The 22,180-nt window shown below is 42.0% G+C and overlaps 1 protein-coding gene across 1 annotated transcript in view; it reads right to left on the bottom strand.

The window, feature by feature from the left end:
• LOC126330039 (SPRY domain-containing protein 7) overlaps nt 1-21,182 on the bottom strand; it is a 60,929-nt gene extending 39,747 nt beyond the window's left edge. Inside the window, exons 1-2 of the mRNA XM_049996291.1 lie at nt 20,755-21,182; nt 20,560-20,676 (exon numbers count right to left, since the gene is read on the bottom strand). Of these exons, the coding sequence (XP_049852248.1) occupies nt 20,560-20,676; nt 20,755-20,866 (229 nt within the window). The 5' untranslated portion in view covers nt 20,867-21,182. The remainder of the gene's footprint in view (nt 1-20,559; nt 20,677-20,754) is intronic.
• Between the last annotated feature and the right edge of the window lie 998 nt (nt 21,183-22,180).

The raw sequence follows: 22,180 nt of genomic DNA, 5'->3' as shown, positions 1-22,180 counted from the left end.
AGATACGAGAAGCCATTGCCATGTTAAGATGGCTTAGGTAGCATAAAAAATGCACGTCAGCACAATGGGTGTTCAAAGTACTGGGTCCAGAGGCCTGGTGTAAGAATAATAACAGGACCGAAAATAAAAATAAGGCACAGGGTGCAGGGGTGGGCAGCTTCCAGCTACAACATGTTTTAACAGTCTTACATAGTGCGAAAGGGAGGAAAAATGGTCCATCATAAAATTATGTAGGAGAAATTATATCACGTGTCATTTGGACAGTCTCCATTCGAGCCACTGGGTTAAGCCAATACATTACAAACAGCACCAACACTCCTCAAAGAAGATTTACTGATGTCACTGCAGACCAGAACTGCTAGTAGAGGTGTGGAAAGCCACTGTTCAGAAAGAAAATGTCAGGTGTTGGAAGAGGTTGGATATGTAACACATTGCAGATTCACCTCTGTGGCACAAGCAGCTTCATTTTCGCTCGTGCCGAGTTAACAATGTCCAAGTCAGTCATGTCTGAAGTGAATATGCTTGGTGCTGATACAATATATTTTGGTTTGGGACAATCTACACAGACAATGATAAACTGTGCAAAACTTATGCCGTGTGATACACCATCACACCAACTGATGTCAGTAAGTGGGGTGATGTGGCCTGTCTAGTAGTTTAATGTTTGAATGTTTTGATTATTTTGTCACTGATGACTTCTTTCTTCTTTCTTTCTTTCTTTGTGTCTCTGAGAATTATAGGATTATTGATTGCCAGTAGATCCTGAAGCATCCCGACATGGTGTTAAGTCCCACATGGCAGAGAACATAAAACATATGCCACAGAGCACAGCAATGCTGTGGTAGTTTAGAATTTTAAGTCATACACGAGCAACTGTTTCATTCAAGGGGGCTAGTGCCGAGTTGACTGCAGGTAGCTACTAGTATGGGATCTCTGAATTTTGATAAACGCACTTTTAATTTTGCACAATTGATGTAATAAATGTATACTGAGCAAATTGGACACTGAAGCTCAACAATATGTTAAGAATTTACCAGATTTGTTGGCTACTCATTTAGGAGTGTACTAACTACTTCCTTGGTCACGTTAAGAAGCAAAGCATAATAGCAAACTGCACTACAGGTCAGGGCAGGTAGGTTTAAGAGGATGAAGATGTGCATATGGACTTTGAAGATGCAGTACCAACAGGCAGGTCTGCATTGTAATTGAGTCATGCACCCACTATGCTTTTGCTTCCTGGTACATTGTTGGTTAGGATTCATGCAGTTATTTTCTCTCTATGTAAACTGGTGTGCTTTGTTACAATTATCATCCAAAAGACAATCAACTGATTTCAAACTCAGAGTCATCAAGGAAGTAACTAACTGGCTATGGCAGGCTAGAAGCAAACTACTACTGACAGGCCACATCAGCAACATAATTAAGATTAAAATTTCACATTTAAGTTGTTTTGGAAAAATTTTCTGCTACACTATCATCTAACAGACAGCAAGCCAATGATGGCTAGCCAATGAAATACTAGAAAACATAAGCCAATTGTTTCTTTGTTGTTAGTGAATTGAGCTCAGCAGCATGGTCATAAGTGTCCTTCCAAAATTAGCATCCAATTACAAAACAGACATTAATAGCAAAAATAGATAACTGTAGAAAGGAGGAGGAGGAGATTAGTGTTTAACGTCCCATCGGCAGATAACTGTAGAAAAAGCAAGCGAATCGATAGCAAACATCAAAGTAAATCAAGTGGAAAAATAAATTATGCTACCCAAAATATGCATTTCAATTCAAAACTATGTTTGTAAAAACATAGTAATTGCCTGCCTAAAATTTTAAGGATAAATTTTATTCTCCACATAATTTTAAAAGATATCCAACACCTGTAGTGTCACAATCCAAAATAAAGGGGGTACCACCAGCTAATGTACTTTTTGTCTACTAACCAAAATGCGGCACACACATCAAGCACTGGTGGCGCCTTTAGACAGACAAGCAAGATGTCCCCTATACAAATGTGATCTAGACTTACCTTGTACCATCTGCGTGAGTAAATGGAGGCATGCCATGATCATTTAGTTAGTGTAATAGTATAATAACAGCCAATCTCTTTCTCTAAAATCAACAACCATCATTTTCAAGAAAGACATATTACTGAATGAAAGGGAAAACCATATTCATCCACGACACTTCCCTTACAGACCTCTTTAGTTGCTATCTTGTTACCATAAATTTGATATGCCCAGTACCATGCAAAGTTATAACACTATCCTTTTACAAGCGAGAAGGTGTCCTGAACAGATTTTTCTCCTGGTAACTGTGCCAGATACTTTGAAGAACACTCAGAGAATCCAAGCTGATGCAAAATTTTATCTCCTTGAAAGTTCTCACTCATAACTATGCATCAAATACAATGAATCCCTCAAGGCAAATGTATTCTTATGATTTTATCTAGCAAAATCACAACACTGCATAGAAAGTACCCATGCTTGATGTCATCATGCTATACCATTGAACAGTCAAGATGCATACTGAAAAAATAATGGAAAGCATTCTTACAACATAGTCCACCTCTGCAGCTGTGTGGTCAGCACAGATGGCTGTCATGCTTAGAACCTGAGTTCAATTCCTGGTACTGCTAATGGTGTTTCCTTTGACTAATATGAAGTGCACTCAGCCTCGTGATACCAATAGAGATGCTAGTTGATGGGAGTAGTAGCAACTCCATGGTTTGGAAAGTCTGCAAAAACGACCGGGAGACGACTGGGGAAACTGTGCTTTGCTTCATCACCACTGAATTAAAGATTTTTGAATACGATGTTGGGCAAGCCCAAGATGCTACATGCATCCTCCACTTGGGAGTAAACAATCAGGAAGGAAGGAAGTCTGAGTTTAATGTCCCATCAATGATGACTTCACTAAATGATAGAGCCCAAACTCGAAACAGGCTCTGTTCTTTTAAAGAAAGCCATCCCAGCACTAAATTTAAACTACTTAAGCAATCTTTTATATTACTTATGACTAATCTTGTACCCAGTCCCAATTGCAGACTGCTTATCTAACAGTTTCCAGAGGGTAACAAAAATTGGATTTGAATATTTCATACAATTACTGAATAACAACTGAATAATATTTAAAATGCTGTCATAACTTGCTCGTTAAGATGTATAATGTTATGTTAAAGGTTTAACACAGTAAGATAACTATTACAGTCAGAAACAGTGTGCATGCCTAAAGGCAGCATAACTCATGTTGCACAAATTTCCAAGATTATATTCATCCAGTATTTGAGAATGAAATCACTTTGCAACTACCAACAAACTTTAAACATGAAACTTTCTGGCAGATTAAAACTGTGTGCTGGACCGAAACTAACTGGTTCCGAGTTTGAGTCTCGGTCCAGCACACAGTTTTAATCTGCCAAAAAGTTTCATATCAGCACACACTCCACTGCAGAGTGAAAATCTCATTCTGAAACTTTAAACATAATTTTGAACCTTTTCTTTCTTACAAATTTAATATCAAATATTTAACACATAACTACGCTGTAAAGCAGTAAGATTTATAAATACCTGGGAGTTCAATTCTTTAATGAAAGAGGGGCGGGGGGCAGTTACTGGTGAAAACCTAACAATAAATAGCTGAGTAGGTATTTGAAACCCACTTCTCCCAAATGAGATTCTTAACTCAGGACACTATCTGTGTCCGGTGTTTATATAAGGATGTAGGAGTTGGCCTTCTGTTGAAGGCAGTGTATGGCTGATGTCTGCAGAATTAGGCTGCCAACAATTCGTTTGACTGACTCCCAAATTGCAAGGTATAAATGCATTTTACTGATTTTTGTAGTTGACCTGTAAGTCCAGGTACTCCATGAATGGTGTGAAAGAATGTGTCTGAGCCTTGTGTGTACCAGTAATAATGTCAGAAGAGGAATTTGGCAAGTAGGGCAACAAGTGGTGGTGGTTGGTTAGAAGCATGCAACTCCTTGGGTTCAGTGTCTAAGGGATTGAAACCGGGTGACAGCATAAGAGTGTGACCGAAATGCATGACAGTTACTGGATGACGGCAAACAAAGACAAATCTACCTTCATTCTAGTGCAAAGTTTTATGTGGCTTTGTGGTCAAGTAGCATATTGTGCATTTGTAATGAAATTTTATACCATGGATACCTATAATCATTCGTTTGTATTTAAAAAAACACCATAACTGGTTTGTAGTGGGGGTTACTCTAAGATGAATTCCGTTAGAGGACTGAAAAAATCTAAATAGCTTAAGCTCATTGTGCCACACATATAATCAGAAATAGTCATTATACATATGAATGCGTGAACTAAAATTTAACAAACATGTTGTGTAATGGATTAATTAAGAATTTTCCGACAAGAATTTTTCATCTAATGGTTATGTAGATTTGTATGTTTTATAATGGAGAGGACATTTATTCAAGGTGAGGCATATACAGGGCGGTCCATTGATCGCGACCGGGCCAAATATCTCACGAAATAAGCATCAAAGGAAAAAACTACAAAGAACAAAACTTGTCTAGCTTGAAGGGGGAAACCAGATGGCACTATGGTTGGCCCACTAGATGGTACTGCCATAGGTCAAACGGATATCAACAGCGTTCTTTTTAAATAGGAACCCCCATTTTTATTACACATTCATGTAGTACGTAAAGAAATATGAATGTTTTAGTTGTACCACTTTTCTTGTAATAGCTCAGGACAGCTTGCCTACTGGATAGTGGAGGTTCAGAAGTCTCAGCATAAAGGTTCTCCATGAGGCAAGTGTAAAAAGCTCTAGATGCTAAACGCAATCCACTGTGCTGGACAGACACTATACATCGAGGAATAGACAGCCATGCAGAGGAGTAACTTGTGCTTTAGTGTGCTCGAAATAGGACTATGGAAGCATGATATAGGCAAGGAGGACCATTCAGTCCATTCCCCAGGAGGTACCACTCAGAACACAGAGTGTTGAGGGATTGCAAACAGCAAACCAAAATACATGAAATGTGGGAAGACCAGCAGTTTTCTGTCAAACAAGTCCCAAGAATTTGGCGACATCCACAAATGGAAGGTCAACAGGGCCTAGATGTAGGAAGGTGGATAAAACAAGGATGGTCTAACTGGGAGAAACTCTGAATCCTGTTTCAATGCTCCATAAGTGGAGGCGATCAAGACATCCTTGAAGACGTCGTTTAAGAGGGCTGGCCCATTGAGAGTAGTTGTAGATTGTAAAATCAACAAAGAGGGAGCCCGAGACACCTGGAAGGAGACAATCCATAATTGGCTTTATGGAGATGGCAAAAAGTACAACACTTAGCTCGGAGCCCTGGGGCACCCCATTTTCTTCAGAGAAAGTGTGGGATAGAGCAGTGTTCACCCACACCTTAAATGTGTGCAATGTCATAAATTCATTGATGAAAAGGGGCAGCCAACCTCAAAAGCCCGAAGGGAACAGTGTGAGGAGGATGCCTGTCCTCCAAGTATCGTATGCCCTCTCCACATCGAAAAATATAGCTACCATTTGGCATTTCCTGAGAAAATGTTCATGACATAAGTGAATAGAGCAACAAGGTGGTGAACTGCAGAACACCACTTTCGGAAACCATATTGGGCTGTTGTTACAAGGTTTCGGGATTCCAGCCACCAGCCTAAACAGCAATTTACCATACACTCCAAAACCTTACAAACATTACTCGTGAAATAGATTGGGCGATAGCTCGAGGTGAGTTTTTTGTCCTTTCCAGGTTTTAGGACAGGAAAGATGATAGCTTCCCACCATCTTCTGGGAAAGGTACTGTCAACCCAAAGTCAACTGTAAAGGCAATGGAGGTAGCACAGACTAGGGTATGATAGATGCAACAACATTTGGACATGGATACCACCCAGCCCCAGAGCAGAAGGGCAAGAGGAGGAGAGTGAGAGTTCCTGCATAGAAAAAAATGGCATAATAGCTTCTGCAATTTTGGGAGGAAAAACATTTCTTCACGAGAAAGGTTGGTGAGTAACGAAGAGCTCGAAAACTCAGCAAAATATCGACCCAATGAGTTAGCGATTCCGAATGGGTCCACTATGGTATCCTGCATGAGAGTTAGCCCAGAGGTCAGGGAAAAACTAGACATGCCAGATATTGGTTGGATTCAACCCCAAACAACTGCTGAGGGAGTGAAGGTATTAAAGGAGCTGGTACAGAAATCCCAGCTTGCCTTCTTGCTTTCATGTGTGACACAACAGCATAGCACATGTAACTGTTTACAGTGGATACAGTTGGCAAATGTAGGATGGTGGCGGAAAACTTGAAGAGCATGTTTCCACTCACGTATCATGTCATGGCACACATTCCACCAAGGAACTTGGGAGCACCAGGGCAAAGGGGAGGTATGAGGTACTGAACGTTCTGCGATTAAGAATAAACTCCGTAACATGAGTGACATGATCGTCGATGCCAGGAAATTGATGGTCAATCAGTGTTGCTAGAGAGGAGAAAAGTATCCAATCGTCTTGAGAAAACTTAAAGCATCTTGGTCACATAAATGGCAATCGTAGCTGTAATCTAAGGAAACATGGAAAATGTGTCAAGTGTGTATCAGTAAGAGTGAACCATTCAAAGCACCGAGCTAGCCGAGCAAAACTGACTGAAAAGTCCAAGTGAGAGTAGGCTGACTTGGAGGCAACCAATTAATGTAGTTTCCCCTGTGCTGAGACAAACAAGACCCACTTGGTGGCACATGTAAAGCAATAGAGAGCTTATCAGATAAGGATGTGGGGATTCCCAAAGTGGGTGGTAGGACATGGAGTCTCCAACCAGCTAATAGGAGGGTGGGACCTGACCAAGGAGATGAAAAGAGATTGGCTTTTGCCATTGGTGTGGATGATGGAATGTATATCGTACAAAGAGAGAAGGTGAATCCAGAAAGGGAAAGACATATAGCGACAGTGCAGTGTGGAAGAAACAATGTAAGTGGATTCGGTGAAAATGGACAGGTCACAGAAGAATTTTAAGCCCCCACATGCCGGAATGCCAGCAACAGAGAGGAGATCAAACTGGACTGATTGGAAATGAAAGACAAAGTGATCATGAGGACATAGTTTTGTTTCCTGAAGACAGAAGATGACAGGGGAGTAGGATCATAAGAGGATAGACAGTTCATCTCAATTGGAGTGAATTCCACAGATATTCAAATGGATAACTGACCTAGGATGAACAAAAAAGGAAAAATCTCACCACAGTTGCCATCAACTATGACCACTGAGAGCCGGTGGCTGATGGCAAAGAATACCATTCAGCCAGAGGCAGAAGATCCTGATCCATAGGTTGTTTGCGGGTAGCTCCTGCCGCCAGTGATCGGCTGGTTGATAGGCCGCAGTGAATCTTTGTGACATCGAAGACGGATGCGGGTGGCTACCGCTGGGTGGCACTGTAAAAGGGACATGCCGTGACAAAGGAGAGGTGTTTCTTATGAACCTTCTTGGAAGCAGAATGTTAAGATGAGGAGTTGATTGTTGTGAGGTCTGGGGAACGTAAAAAATCTTCACGAGTAGGCTCTTTTTTGGAAGTCGAGGCATCCGATTTTGGGGCCCTTGATTTAGCAAGAGCCAATGGAGGTTGATCATTAGAGTGAGTGGGTGGAAGTGGGGAGGCTGAACGGGCAATCTTTGGGCTGGCCAATCTGGCAACCGTGGCGTGACATCACAAATCTGCATGGCCACCTTAGTAGGTCGAGGAGAGGCGAGGACAGTGTTATATTTACTCGCTGCCAGCACAGTTGGCTTTCTACTGGCGAATAACTGATTTGCAGCAAAGGTAGAAACCTTTTCCTTCACTTGGATTTCCTGAATAATTCGTTCATCTTTAAAAATGGGGCAATCTGTAGAGGAAGTAGCGTGGTTGCCCATACAGTTGACGCAACAAGAGGATGGGAGTGAGCAATCAATGGGCATCCCTGCCACAGGTAACGCATTTGGCTGGATTGGAACACGACTGACGGGTATGATTAAACCTACGACACTGATGTCAACGAGTAGCATTGGGGATGTAAGGGCAAACTGAAATTATCTCATAGCCTGCTTTAATGTTCGATGAAAGATGAACTCTGTCAAACATCAAGAAGAGAGAGTGGGTCAATACCAATGCCTTTTCAACCCTCTTCATTACTTGATGTACAGCCGTTACCCCTGATCAGACAGATAATTTTGCATGTCCTCATTTGGTAATCCATCTAGTCATCTTGTATAAACCAGCCCGCACAATGAATAAAGTATGGTGCACTTCCACCCAGACAGGGGACTTGTGTAGCAGTGTAGTTCGAAGCAATTTGTAATTCTTGAGGGTACTGTGTTTCTAACAAGGTGCCATTTCGTAACCTGAACTAGACTTTACAGGACCTGCCATTGTGTCGACACCTTCCTGAATAATGAAAGGGTTCTACTGTTGAGAAATCTTTACCTTCGTCAGACCAAGAAACAACCAAGAACTTTGGCACTGATGGAAGAATTTTCTGTGGCTGAGGCTCGTCTAGATTTCTCTTGTTGGCAGAAGTTGAAGTAGAAGAAACAATTGAGAATTTACCCCCATCCCCAATGATTACCGGCATCTTAGATGGCACGCTCCTTCCTAGAGGGGGCCATCTCCCCGAGAGCACTCCCATCTTAGGTGACTGTGGTTGGGCATTGATTGGGAATGACTGAGGGAGCATGGTTTGGGGTTAGCACCGAGTTGTATGTGAGATGATTGCATCACTGGCTTTGTTGAGATACACAGATTAAGCTAAACATACAATACTAACAGTGATTTTCTTGAGTTTTTGGTTCTGTTGACCAAAGAATTCACGTATATCATTTTTCAGTTAATACTTGTTTTAGTATGACTTATTATCATATATTCAGTTTACCTGCCCAGAACTATCAACTTCCCGTAGCTGTCCCATGAATTTAATTTTATTGTTTGAGTTAAATATTTTGCATGTTATTTATGTTTGCTCGCAGGTGTAATAATGAATGATGGTGTGGTTGCTAGAAATATGGGTGTCTGCCAGTTTGGTGATGCCATAGGTGAAAGTAGAGAGGAAGAGGGAACTTCCTGTAATCCCAATATTTAGATTGCTCTATTTTTTATAATTATTTTAAGTTACTGGCATACTATTGTAGAACAAATACTTATTTCTTGAAACTTTAAAAACAAAAAAGTAACTTTGGCAATTAGGCAATAATATATCAATTCATTAAGCATAAAATATGCATTGCTATAATAACTGTGAAATTAAAAATGTTGAATCTGAACAGCTGTGGACCCAAGGAGTGTTTTTGGGAAGAAGGGCATCACATTTTGCTACTGGCTCCACTGTGCCCCCTCCTCTCACCTTACACATATAACTCACAACCACCCCAATATTCAATGTGCCACAGAAGCCTGTGATTTTAATTACAAAAGTAAAATAATAATAATTTGTTTAGAGTGATATTTTTTACATTTCTGTAATATAGCTCTTAAGAAACTGCTGTTCACAGAAATACATAATTCAAAAAGTGTGTCAGAAAATCGAATAAAAACTGATAGTGACAAACACACTTAATTTTGACAATGTCTTAACTTACAAGATACAGGGTATCTCAGGAGGAATGGTCAATATTCAGGTGCATGACAGGAATAATCATTTGAATCAAAGAAGTCTAATAAACATTGGTTTTAAAGATGCTTACCTTAAGAGCTAAGAGCACTTTTTCATTTTCACTAGTCAAACACCTCTCCTGCTAAACAAGTGTTCATAGCTCGTAACATATGCATTTTACAGCCTATGTTCAATAGACAATTTTTGTTCCTTGTTCTGGCCCACATTACCTCCTCCCAAAATAAGAAAAAGAGTAGAAGATATTTTTTCACAGTTTGAAGATAAAGTGTTCATAGCTCTTCAGATATGCATTTTAGAGCCCATGTTTACTAGTCTTTTTACTTTGAATTATTGTTCCTGTAATGCCCCTAATTTCATTAGTCTGTGCAATAGTAAACACGGGTCTGAAGTCTATGCACAAACATAGGAAATGCAGCTACTTTCATTCATTCCCATCTACATTTAAGAAAGCCAGTCTTTGTTACTAGTTTTTTCTTCATGGATGGTCTTATGGTTTCTGTCTGGCTTGATTTACTGTGAATTGCCAGTTCTACTTGTGGAACACACAGAGTGTACAGAGCTTATTGTTGGCAGAAGCCATAGTTACCCTGTGAATGTGCAACAGCTTGTGACAAATCTAAGTATGCTGAAAGTCAGTAGCTACACAAGAAGTTTTCAGGACATTATAAGGACATACAGTCTCCGGTTTAATGTAACACAGAAACAACTAGCACATTAACAGACCATGTTCGATCAAATACATCAACAGACAGACAAAAAGTACATGGTATAAATACCATTGTTGCAGGCCATTTTGGACAAACAACTGAACTGAGAAACTGAGAATAATATAGTGACTGAATTCAGACAAACTAACCTTAGAAATTTGAGCAGGCTAGAATTTTTGCTAAACGAAGAAAAGTGAGATGATAGAGGACAGTGTAGAAAAGAGCTGTGAATCTTTCTGTGGTGTATTAAGACACCACATAGATACAGATTGCTCTAAAATGTGCAGAACTATCACAGGCAAACCAAACAAAAAATGTTCACCACAAAAACTAAAAAAAGCAAATGATGAACTGATTGAAGTCTTTGAAACATATCAGAAAGGAAAAGTTCAGGTCAGTCATGAAGCTAACAGGTGTAAGAAGAAAGCATACACTACAATAAGAGAAGCAAAGGCCAGCCACCAAAAACCTGAAATACTATCTTCTTCTAACATTTCTAAAACAGTTTGGAACTACATAAATGAAATCGGAAAAGAATCGCATACCTTGAAAGACAATTATAGCACTGACAAGTGAAGGGAAAGAAGTGACTGATCTGCAACAAGTGAGCAATATTTAAAACCAGCACTATATAGCTATAATGAGAAACTTAAAACATATTAGTACCAAAAAGACTTTAAAGTCCTAAAAAGGTGACCAAGAGTTTGTATCTCCTGCCTACAGATGAACCAGAAGTTCTTAAAAAACTGAGTGGTATCTCAGCAAAAACAAACACTGTGCTAGATATCTTGCCACGCTTCTAGCATTCATGATAAATCTAGTAATGAAGCAAGGAGTATTCCTGAAATATTTAAATATGAGTTAAGTTGGGCCAGTTTTCAAATGAGCAGATAAAGGAGACCCTAGAAACTATATGCCCATAACAACCACACCTGTTCTGTCCAAAATAGTAGCAGCAGTTACTAAACATAGATTTATAAACTTCATAGAGAAGCATAACATTTTAAATGAAGCACAACATGTATGTAGAAAGGGAAGATCCATCAAGACCACAGTGAGAAACTTCATAACACACGTCAGTTTTATGTTTTGTTTTAGGGCGGAAAAAAACAACAGGGGTCATACACCTACATGTCAAAACTATAGAACAATAACAGAGAGATGAGGGAAACGGCTATATTCAGTCCCAATGGACAGAATAGAAGACAGCTAAACAAGGCATGTGGAAAAAGAGCTAAAAACACCATACAAAAATGGAGGTCCGAAACCAAAACCAAAAATTAAATGGCCTTTGTCATATTGCTTCGGCAGATAAAAAGTAAAACATAGTCGACAGCCCGGACATCATTCACTAAAACAGCTGATAAATCACATGGTAAACCCAAGCTGCAATGTAAATTGATAAATAAAGGGCATTCCGGCATGAAGTGACGGACAGTTAAAATTTGGGTGCAACGGGTACAACATGGTGGGGCAGTGCCACTGAGCAACTGACAATGGCTAAAAAGGCAGTGACCAACACACAGATGAATTAAAATAATCTCCTCCTGGCTGTGCAGAGGAGTATACAAAGCTCCCACAATCCAGCTTTGAGCAGACGATCGACTGATATCGGCAAAGTAGGATGGTTCGGTCCGCTCCCTACGACGTACCGCTGAGAACACTGAGGACATTTAGAGAACGGGTAGCCAAATATGACCTGTGGAGACCAGCTAAGTTTCTTGTCAAATGTAAGACCTAAAAATTGTGTTGTCTCTGTGAATGGGAGAGCAATGGGACCAAGATGTAAGGACGGTGGGAGAAACTCTTTGTAATGCCAGAAGTTAATACAGACCGTCTTCTCGGCAGAAAAACTGAATCCACTGGCAACACTCCAGGAGTAAAGACTATCAAGACAACGCTGAAGACAGAGCTCTAGGAAAGATGCACACTGTGCACTGCAATAGATGGTAAAACTGTCCACGAAAAGGGAGCCCGATACATCAGCTGGGAGGCAATCCATGATTGGATTGATCGCAATCGCGAAGAGAGTGACAATACTGAGCCCTGTGGCACCCCATTCTCCTGCCGAAAGGCGTCTGACAGGACAGAACCCACAGGTACCCTAAACTTGTGATCCATTAAAAATGCACAAATAAAAAGAGGGAGGCGACGGCGAGGGCCCCATGTATGCATGGTGCGGAGAGTGCCCGCCCTCCAACAGGTGTCTTAAGCCTTCTCCAAATCAAAGAACACAGCCACAGTCTGGCACTTCCGCAAGAAGTTATCCATAATGAAGGTCGACAAGGTAACCAGATGGTCAAAAGCAGAGCAGCGTCTAAGAAATTCACATTGTACATTGGTAAGTAGGCGTCAAGATTCGAGCACTCAAACCAAACGAGAGTTAACCATTCATTCCATCACCTTACAGACACAGCTGGTAAGGGAAATGGGTCGATAACTGGAAGGCAAGTGTTTGTCCTTCCCCCACTTAGGTATTGGGACAATAGATTCGCGCTAGCATGTGGGAACATGACCCTCAATCCAGATGCCATTATAAGTACGAAGAAGAAAACCTTTACCCGCAGGAGAAAGGTTCTTCAGCATCTGAATAGGAAGAGAATCAGGCCCCGGAGGACCATGACCGGGCAAGTGCATTTTCGAGTTCCCGCATGGTGAATGGGGCATTGTAAATTTCATGATTCGAGGAGCAGAAGTTAGGTGGCCTTGCCTCCTCTGCCTGTTTTCAGGGGAGGAAGGCAGGGTGGTAATGAGCGGAGCTTGAAACCTCTGCGAAAAATCAGCCGAAGGCATTGGAGACATCCTCAGGGGCCACAAGGATGACTGTCACACCAGAAACTGGTGAGTGGACCTTAGTGCCAGATAGCCGGCACAGGCTACCCCAGACAACAGAAGGAGTAAAACTGTGGAAGGTGCTTGTGAAAGCAGCCCAGCTGGCTTTCTTGCTTTCTTTAATAACATGACGACACTGCGCATGTAATCTTATAATTAATACAATTCGCCATCGTAGGGCAGCATTTAAAGGTGTGTAAAGCATGTTGATGAGCACGTAAAGTGTCTCTACATGCTGTGGTCCACCAGGGGACCGCTACAAAACGTGGAGAAGAAGTAGTATGAGAGATGGAATATTCAGCAGCAGTGAGAATGACTTCCGTGAGGTGTGCGACCTGACTATTGCAGCTTGGGAAGGTTTAATCCTGAAAGGTCACCCTGGAAGAGAAGAGCCCCCAGTCTGCTTTGGAGATGTTCCAACTAGTTAAGCACGGAGATGGATAACACAAGGGAAGTGGTCGCTCAAATACGTATCAAAGTGCGTACCACTCAAACTGGCGTGCAAGTTGGGTAGTACATATAGAGAGGTCTAAATGGCAATAGGTGTGAGTTGTGTCCGAAAGAAAAGTAGGGGGTGCCAGTATTGAGGCAGATAAGATTGAGGTGGTTGAAAAGGTCTGCTAACAGGGAGCCTCTTGGGCAGGATGCTGGAGAGCCCCAAAGGGGATGATGGGCATTGAAGTCTGTAGTCAACAAAAATGGTGCAGGTAGCTGAGCAATAATTTGCATCATGTCTGCCCTAGTAACAGCAGACGGAGTGTAAACGGTGCAAATGGAAAAGTAAAAGTGGAGAGAGTAATTCTGACAGCAACTGCCTGCAGGTCAGTGTGCAATGTGATCATAGTAGATATCATCCCGGACCAGCAATATAACCCCTCCATTAACCGGAGTACCTGCCACAGAGGGTAGGTCAAAACGCACAGAGGCATAGTGTGCCAAGTCAATTTGATCGCATGGGAGTAGCTTCGTTTCCTGAAGAGCTATGACGAGCACACAGTGCAAGCGTAGCAGCAACTTTAAGTCCTCTTGGTTGGAGCGAATGCCACGAATATTCCAATGAAGAAGTGCCATCATGAGAAGAAAAAGGAGAAGCAAGAAGGGGTCACCTCGAAGGCTACTGAGGGCCTGGCTTCGAGCGAGTACTGCTGCCGCTATCAATAGGCGGAGTCATAGTCCATTTGTTCAATAGGTTCATTGGCCATCTTGTTAAGATTGCCAGGAGTGTGAGCTTCCTCCACCGGTGAAAGGCCAGATGTTCGGCTACCAGCGGTGCGGCCAGGTGAAATGGATGACGGCCTGGGGCGGCAACCGCTGGGTGGCGCAGGAGAAGAAATGTGCCGTGTTGGAGAAGGAGAACTTTGCTTCCTATTTGACTTCTTGGAAGGTCGTTTCGTCGAATTACTGGTTGATGGCTGGGAGTTTGGGGTATGTAGGAAGTCTTCATGGGATGGTTCCTTAATGAAGGCCCGTGCATCTGGCTTCTGTGTCTTAGTCTTGGCAGAAGCTGATTAAGGCGCTTGTGTCTTATGGGTGATGGAAGGAAGAGGAGACGTTGACTGGGCGATCTTAGCACTGGCCGAACGGACGACCATAGTGCTAAAGGTCAGATCGTATGTCTGCGACGACACCTCCCTGGTAGTCCGAGGAGAGGTGAGGACAGTACTGTATTTCCCCACTGGGAGCAGCGTGGGCTTCCTACTAGCAAATAGCTTGCGAGCAGCTGAGGTGGACATTCTCTTTGACCAGAATTTCCTGTATACAGCTTTTATCCTTGTAGATAGGACAGTTGTGGGAGGGCACTGCATGGTCACCTTGACAGTTCACGCAACGAGGAGACAGAGGTGGACAGTCACCCTCATGGGCGTCCATGCCACAAGTGACGCATTTAGCCGCATTAGAACAAGACTGGCAGGTGTGATTAAAACGCTGACACTGGTAGCAGCGCGTAGGTGTCAGGACATATGGGCGAACAGAGAACCTCATAGCCTGCTCTGATGCGCGACAGCAGCTGAACACTATCAAAGGTAAAAAAGTATCCAGGTCGGTACAAGTTCATTGTCGACCTTTTTCATGACCCTATGGTCAACCGTCACACCCTGCTCAGCGAGGAAAAACTGAATCTCCTCATCAGTCAATCCATCGAGTGATCATACCACACCACATGACAAATTCAAAGTGCGGTGAGCCTCCACCCAGACAGGGAATGTGTACAGGAGTGTGGCCCGAAGGAGTTTTTGTGCTTGAAAGGCACTCAGTTTCCAACAACAACAAGGTACCGTTACGCATCCTGGTACAAGACTTGACAGGTCCGGCTATGGCATCTATGCCCTTCTGAATAACAAAAGGGTTGACAGATGGAAAAATCCTTTCCTTCCTCAGATCTAGAAACTACTAGGAACTTTGGGGCAGGTGGTAATACTTTTCCGTTTTTGGGCAGAGGTCTAGAGAGAAGGAGAGAAATTCATTGCGGATGAATCCCCCATGTTTGCCAGCGTCTTCGATGGCATGCTCCTTCCTTGCAGGGACCCTCTCAGAGGGCGCTCCTGCCTTAGGTGAATGTTTACACCTCAGGTCACCCTTCCCGAGAAACGGACGGAGGGACCAATCGGCATGGTCGGAAGGTGTCAGCCCAGGCAATCACCCCCCCCCCCCCCCAGGCCTGGCCTTTACCAGGGGGTACGTGCGCGCCTCACTTGTCTACCCAGAACGAGAAATTACGCGTTACCCCGTCACCAGCTATGCATGCGAACACATGGGTCGGCCTTCAGGCACGCACAGGGAGGAAAGAAGAATACTAAGAAAAAGGGAGAGAAAGGACAGACTGTCTCAAATGCTGAGGCAGAGACCATAGGCAAGGTTAAAAGTAAGGCAAGGTTAAAAGTAAGGCAAGGTTAAAAGTAAGGCAAGGTTAAAAGTAAGGCAAGGTTAAAAGTAAGGCAAGGTTAAAAGTAAGGCAAGGTTAAAAGTAAGGCAAGGTTAAAAGTAAGGCAAGGTTAAAAGTAAGGCAAGGTTAAAAGTAAGGCAAGGTTAAAAGTAAGGCAAGGTTAAAAGTAAGGCAAGGTTAAAAGTAAGGCAAGGTTAAAAGTAAGGCAAGGTTAAAAGTAAGGCAAGGTTAAAAGTAAGGCAAGGTTAAAAGTAAGGCAAGGTTAAAAGTAAGGCAAGGTTAAAAGTAAGGCAAGGTTAAAAGTAAGGCAAGGTTAAAAGTAAGGCAGACAGTGAGAGAGGGAGAAGGGTAAAGAAAGGAAGAAACCAGAATAAGCGAAAAACCTAAATGACCACAAATGTAAGTCGTTAAACTGTCCGTCTCCGGACGCAGGCGCAAGCTACTCCCTTGAGGGGGAGGGACTCCTTTTAGTCGCCTCTTATGACAGGCAGGAATACCTTGGGCCTATTCTTACCCCAGACCCACAGGGGGAGGATTTTTGAGCTGGTGAAAGAGAAGAGTTTGTCTTTCACAGACTCCTTCGAGCCCTTCAGGTTAGAGGAAGTCTTGGGTGTTTGGATGGAGGTACGGAGGAGTTGCCTCTGGAGAACCCCTTCTGTCCTTTCCTGCCTGCTGGCTGTGTAGTGTGTGGCTTTGTCCCTTGAGGCGAGAAATGGACAGTTTGTTGTAAAGTGGAAAGAGGGATGGCGATTCTTCCTTGACGCTGGGCGACTTCACAACCTGAGAGCCAAATCTGAGGTCTCATGTCTGCATGGCCATGTCCTTCATCGAGCGAGGGGTAAGAAGAACTGGCCTACAGATGCCTGACGGGAGAACACAGTAACTTGTGAGCTACTGGGTAAGGCACTCTCCTTTACCCAAATCTCTTTCACAGCCTGCTCATCTAGATACATGTGCCAATCCCAGGAGGCGGCGGCATGGCCACCACTGCAGTTGATACAGTGGGGAGAAGGAGGCAGTCTTTTCCCTCGAGTGCAACCCTGCCACAGGTTACACATGTGGCTGGTTGTGAACAAGACGTAGTTGTGTGACTGAACCGAAGACACTGGTAGCAGCGTATCAGATTCAGAATGTACAGCTGCACTGTGACGATTTCATAGCTTGCTTTAATCATGGACGGCACCACCGCCCTATCGAAGGTGAGTAAAAGAGTGCGGGTGGGCACCAAGGAGGAATTGACCTTTTTCATTACACGATGGACAGAACCCTTATCAGAGAGGCAACATTGTATTTCAGCCTCAGTTAGCTCGTCAACCAGCCTGGTGTAAATTACACCACAGGAAGAATTCAAAGTTCTATGTGCCTCAAGACGGACAGGGTAGCCGTGGAGAAGCAAAGCAGCAAATAGTTGTGCTTGAGAATCAGAAGCAGTCACCAAAAGCAAAGTGCCATTCCGTAAACGAGAGCAGGATTTCACAGGGCAAGCATTGGCATCAACTCCCTTCTGAATAATAAACGAGCTGACCGTGGCAAAGGACTGCGATGCAGCGGGATCAATGTCAATGGAGAGGATGATACACACATTGTGAGGAAATCCCCCATGATTGCCAACATCTCCGATGGTGCGCTCCTTCCACCTGGGAGCCCCTTCACAAGGGGGCGCACCCACCTTAGGTGATTGTCCACATCTCAGGTCACACCCCCCCCCCCCCCCCCGAACACCTTACATAGGGACCAGTCCGCAATTTGGGAAGGTTACAGCTCAGGCAATCACCCCTCCCTAGGCCTAGCCTGTACCAGGGGGTACGTGCGACACTACCTATTGACCCGGGTCTGGGAATTACTCATTACCCAGTCACCTTTTATGAATCAGATGCATGGACTGGCCTTCAGGAGTGCACAGGGAGGAAGAAGAAGGAGGATCCTCAAACGCCGAAGCAGAGGAACGAGAGAAGGGAAAGAAAGAAAGGAAAATGGACCCACAGGGAAAGTTGAGACTGTTTGCACGTCAGCTACAGAATGCAGAACATTCCCAATAATACCCCACACACGTTCCCAAGGGAGGGGAAGAAAGAATAGCAACAGGAGGGACACACAACACGGAAGGGAAAGAGTGCTGCAAGGGCTGGGGCCCGTGATAGCCATGCACGAACCCGCCCAAAGAGTGGCGAGCCCCCTGAGGGACACACACATCAGTGAGGCACTGGATCATCAAAAGAAAGTATCCAGAAGTTCTATTTAGATCTTTCAAAAGCTGTTGACTGACTCACACAAAACCTTTCTACAGAAACTGGACTGCTGTGGCGTAAGATGGAAAGCTGCTGATATTATAAAGATCTTTGTGGAAAACAGACAACAGGGTTTTGAAATAAAACAAATCTGAAATACAAAAATGTCTACTCACTGCATGCAGGTAAAATATGGAGTTGCTCAGGGTTCAGTACTAGGACCTCTGCTCTTTAGCTTGTATATAAATGATATGCCCACTGCTGAAAAAAAAAAAAAAAAAAAAAAAAAAAAAAAAAAAAAAATTGATCATGTATGCTGATGACAACTAGTATATAGTGACTCAATGAACAAGTTGGGAAAAAGAGCCAGTGAGAACTTGCAAATGGCAGAAAGGTATTTTACAGGAAATAACAGCCATCAACAGGAAGCACATTGAGTACAAATTTTGAAACAAACAGAACCAACAGAGTGGAGATATTTACTCTCTGTATTGGGATGTGCACTTTGAACCAGTGGACTGTAATAGGTTTCTGGGTATAGACATGCACACATCTGTAACATGAGGAAACCACATTGACAGAATCTGTTCCAAAATAAGAAATATATTTTTAATGAAAAAAAGTGTTATACAGTGAACACAGAAACCTTGTTTAAAATGTACTACAGACATTTTCCGACATTTTACAGTATCTCAACATGGAATCGTGCAGCAGATGTTCATGTACAAAGAATCCTAAAACTTAAAAAGAAAGCCATTAGATGCATAGCTAAACTAACACTTCGGGAATCCTGCTAAAACAAATTCAAGGAATTTAAAACACTAACGGTACCAAGTCTGTACATATATGAGACAATACTGCTTCTAATGGTAAATTGTACAGCACCTCAGACAGATACTTTCATGGCCACTACACAAGAACCAGAGTAAATTACATCTGTAGCAGAAGATTGAAAAAGGCAGACAGGGACACTACAATTGTAGGAAGCTTACTTTGTAATAGACTACCATCTAGCATCAAGAGCATAAAGGAACTTAGCACCTTCAAACGAAAACTTGAACACCTCATCTCTGGATACTGGTATAAGGTGAAGTAGTACTTGTTGGCAAATTCATAGGACAATTTTAAGTTGGAATGTCAAGTTTTCTTGAAAGAAGGTAACGGGAAACAAAGTATAGAGATGAAAATACAGAAGAAAACATACAGAGTAAGATGCAGTGTTACAGTAATGTATAAATGTCTTAATATTTCTATGCAGCGAGTTTAACACATCAAACTAAAAAAATTGTCTTCAGTTCTTCTACATGTATTATATTAATATTATTAGCCTATTATTATTAGCAGTATGACAATTAGATTGTTGACTTTCCCTGTGTGTATGCACTAGACTGCTACATAAATGAACACAGGCTATGATATATCTCTGAGTAAAAATATTATCAGTAAACATTACTATAGACTTATTTATTGTATCAAATGACAAATCTAAAAGAAATATGTTTATTTCTGTATAAATTTGCGACATAATATGTCTAAAATCATTGTAAAACTGATCAGTGGACAAAAAATTAACTATATTCAGAGACAGTCAGGCGGCAAGTCTATCTCATGAACAGGCTCTCAGGCAAACTATGGATAATATTGGGTAATATCCTGTGTTAGATATAGCTTTTAATTTGCTAGTATATTTGACAGTTTCAAGACTAGTTTTCATTCTACTCTATTCTCCATAACTATACTGTGAAATTTTGAAATTGTTGTATAAACGTAAAAACACAGATGTCTTATAAGACTAGTCAGTAATTTTAATAGTCACAGTATTCCCCCACACTGGGCACCACTGTTTGTCAAAGGAAGCAGCATGTTGTTTTCCGTATCTGATATTCCCATCAAGACTCTCCGCTAGCAATTCCTGTTATGCAGCCTATTGCAAGCTTAACACCATTACGTAGGTTTTAAAGTAGTTTGCGTGCGGTTCATTGCAAAAAAACGAAAAAGTAAATTCAGAAATTCTGTATTACGTAACAGAGTAGTTCGGTATTACAAAAAAATTACGACTTTCCACTGAGGCAACAAATAACACTGAGAAGCGGAAACCTAATCTGTCCTACAAAACAGCAACACTATCAAAAACAAATATACGCGGAGGATATGGAAAAACGCGCAACCTATAAATAAAACATAATAAAATTATCTAATTTTGTACCGTTAATACTGGTACTGTGGCAATCTGTACTCTTCCAATAAAATGATAAACTATCAATATGTGCACAGTATAGTTACCAGACTGCTGAATTTTCACTTCAAAGTATGATTTGCTCTGTACTAGTGGGGCATTTGTGATAGCACCACCACTCCCGCATATTCGCAATCCGTTTTTTACAATCACAACTTCATGACCTACAAGAAAGAAACAAGATTTTTATCGTTTCAACAGCTGGCAACACTCGCAACAATCTTTACATCTACAATACTAACCAACGTGATTAGTATCTAGCGTGATGGGATTAGTTTCTCGCCTAGGCGCTGGTGTTGCTGAAAATCCCATCCCATCAAAACAGTTTTTCACACAGCAGAACACAATCGCCATCCTCGCTTTCAGGCTGTCAACATTGTCATCGTTTCAACGCGACTTCTGAGCACATTCCTTGATTGAAACGGGTCTAGGAAAGCTGTAGCTGCATTAATTCAATATAACTTAACACTTTTCTAAACATTATTACGCAAACTCGTCAACTATTTTAAGTCAACAAGATAGGTTTAGCCCTACGACCCAATTCCTCACATCAACATCACATCCCAACCTCGTCGCCAATAAGCAATAACTGTCAGCGCGGCTTTGGTGTCAAAGTTGTTACTCGTGAAAACATTTCATTCAACGAGTTTACATTTCAAGGGTGGCTATCCACAGATATACATAAGTGGTGATATCGACCTCAAGAACTTTGACTAACACTGGAGTTGCGTAGGGATGCGCCAAACGGTTATTTTGAAGTTTCAGTCATCAGGATACCAGTTATTTTTTACATCAGTTATTTTCATGGAAGTGAAAGAAGAAGGGAGATGGCATTAAGTCACAAACTTGAAGCCGATGTCGCCATCTTAACTACACTAAAACATTAAGTTCCCCTTATTCATATCCCCATGGCCCCACAGTTCACCGTGGTGACACTCCCAGTGACGTCACTCTGACTGTGTCGTATTACTAGTGCAAATACGCATTCAAGAACAGAAAAACGTTTAGAACTGCCTTCTTGACATTATGTTATTCGTGTAAGGTCTACAATTTTAGCATTGCGCGCGCACAAAACAGAAGTAATGAACAAGAAGCACACGTAAATAGTTGTCTGCCAATGGAGCATGCCTCACCCACTCTGGCTTGAAAAAAATGTACAGCGTAAAACTGTAGCATCACTGTCTCTCTTCTTTATCTCCATGATTATTTTTAACCATTACAAACGACGTCAGTTATTTTTCACTGCCAAGTTCTCCAGACGTGGTTACATTTAAATAACTAGGTGGAATCCATCAGTTTTGTTTGATGGTATAATTGTGAGTAGTGCGAAATGGCATAATTATTGCCATAACTTCCAGTAAATTTCAATTGATGTTCGAACGGTACTAGTGTTTCATATTATATGTATACAGGTTACCGGTCGCTATTAGAAATATTATCCTCGAAGCTCAACAGAAACTACACAGAACTTTGCTACAGCATTGTTAAAGTGAAACGTTAAAAACGCGCTTTTTCAAGTATGAGCTAATATGTAAACTGAATATTGTAAGTAAAATTCGAAGCTTCGTTTCTGGAACTGTTCACTTAATGGAATAAGTGTACTGCCCTGTAATCCAACACAAAAGTATATGTAATGTGACATTCATTTACTCCTGTGCAAGATAATTC

Source organism: Schistocerca gregaria, chromosome 2 (genome assembly GCF_023897955.1).
Source record: "Schistocerca gregaria isolate iqSchGreg1 chromosome 2, iqSchGreg1.2, whole genome shotgun sequence".
Lineage (NCBI taxonomy): Eukaryota > Metazoa > Arthropoda > Insecta > Orthoptera > Acrididae > Schistocerca > Schistocerca gregaria.
This window is presented reverse-complemented; position numbering and strand designations above follow the sequence as displayed.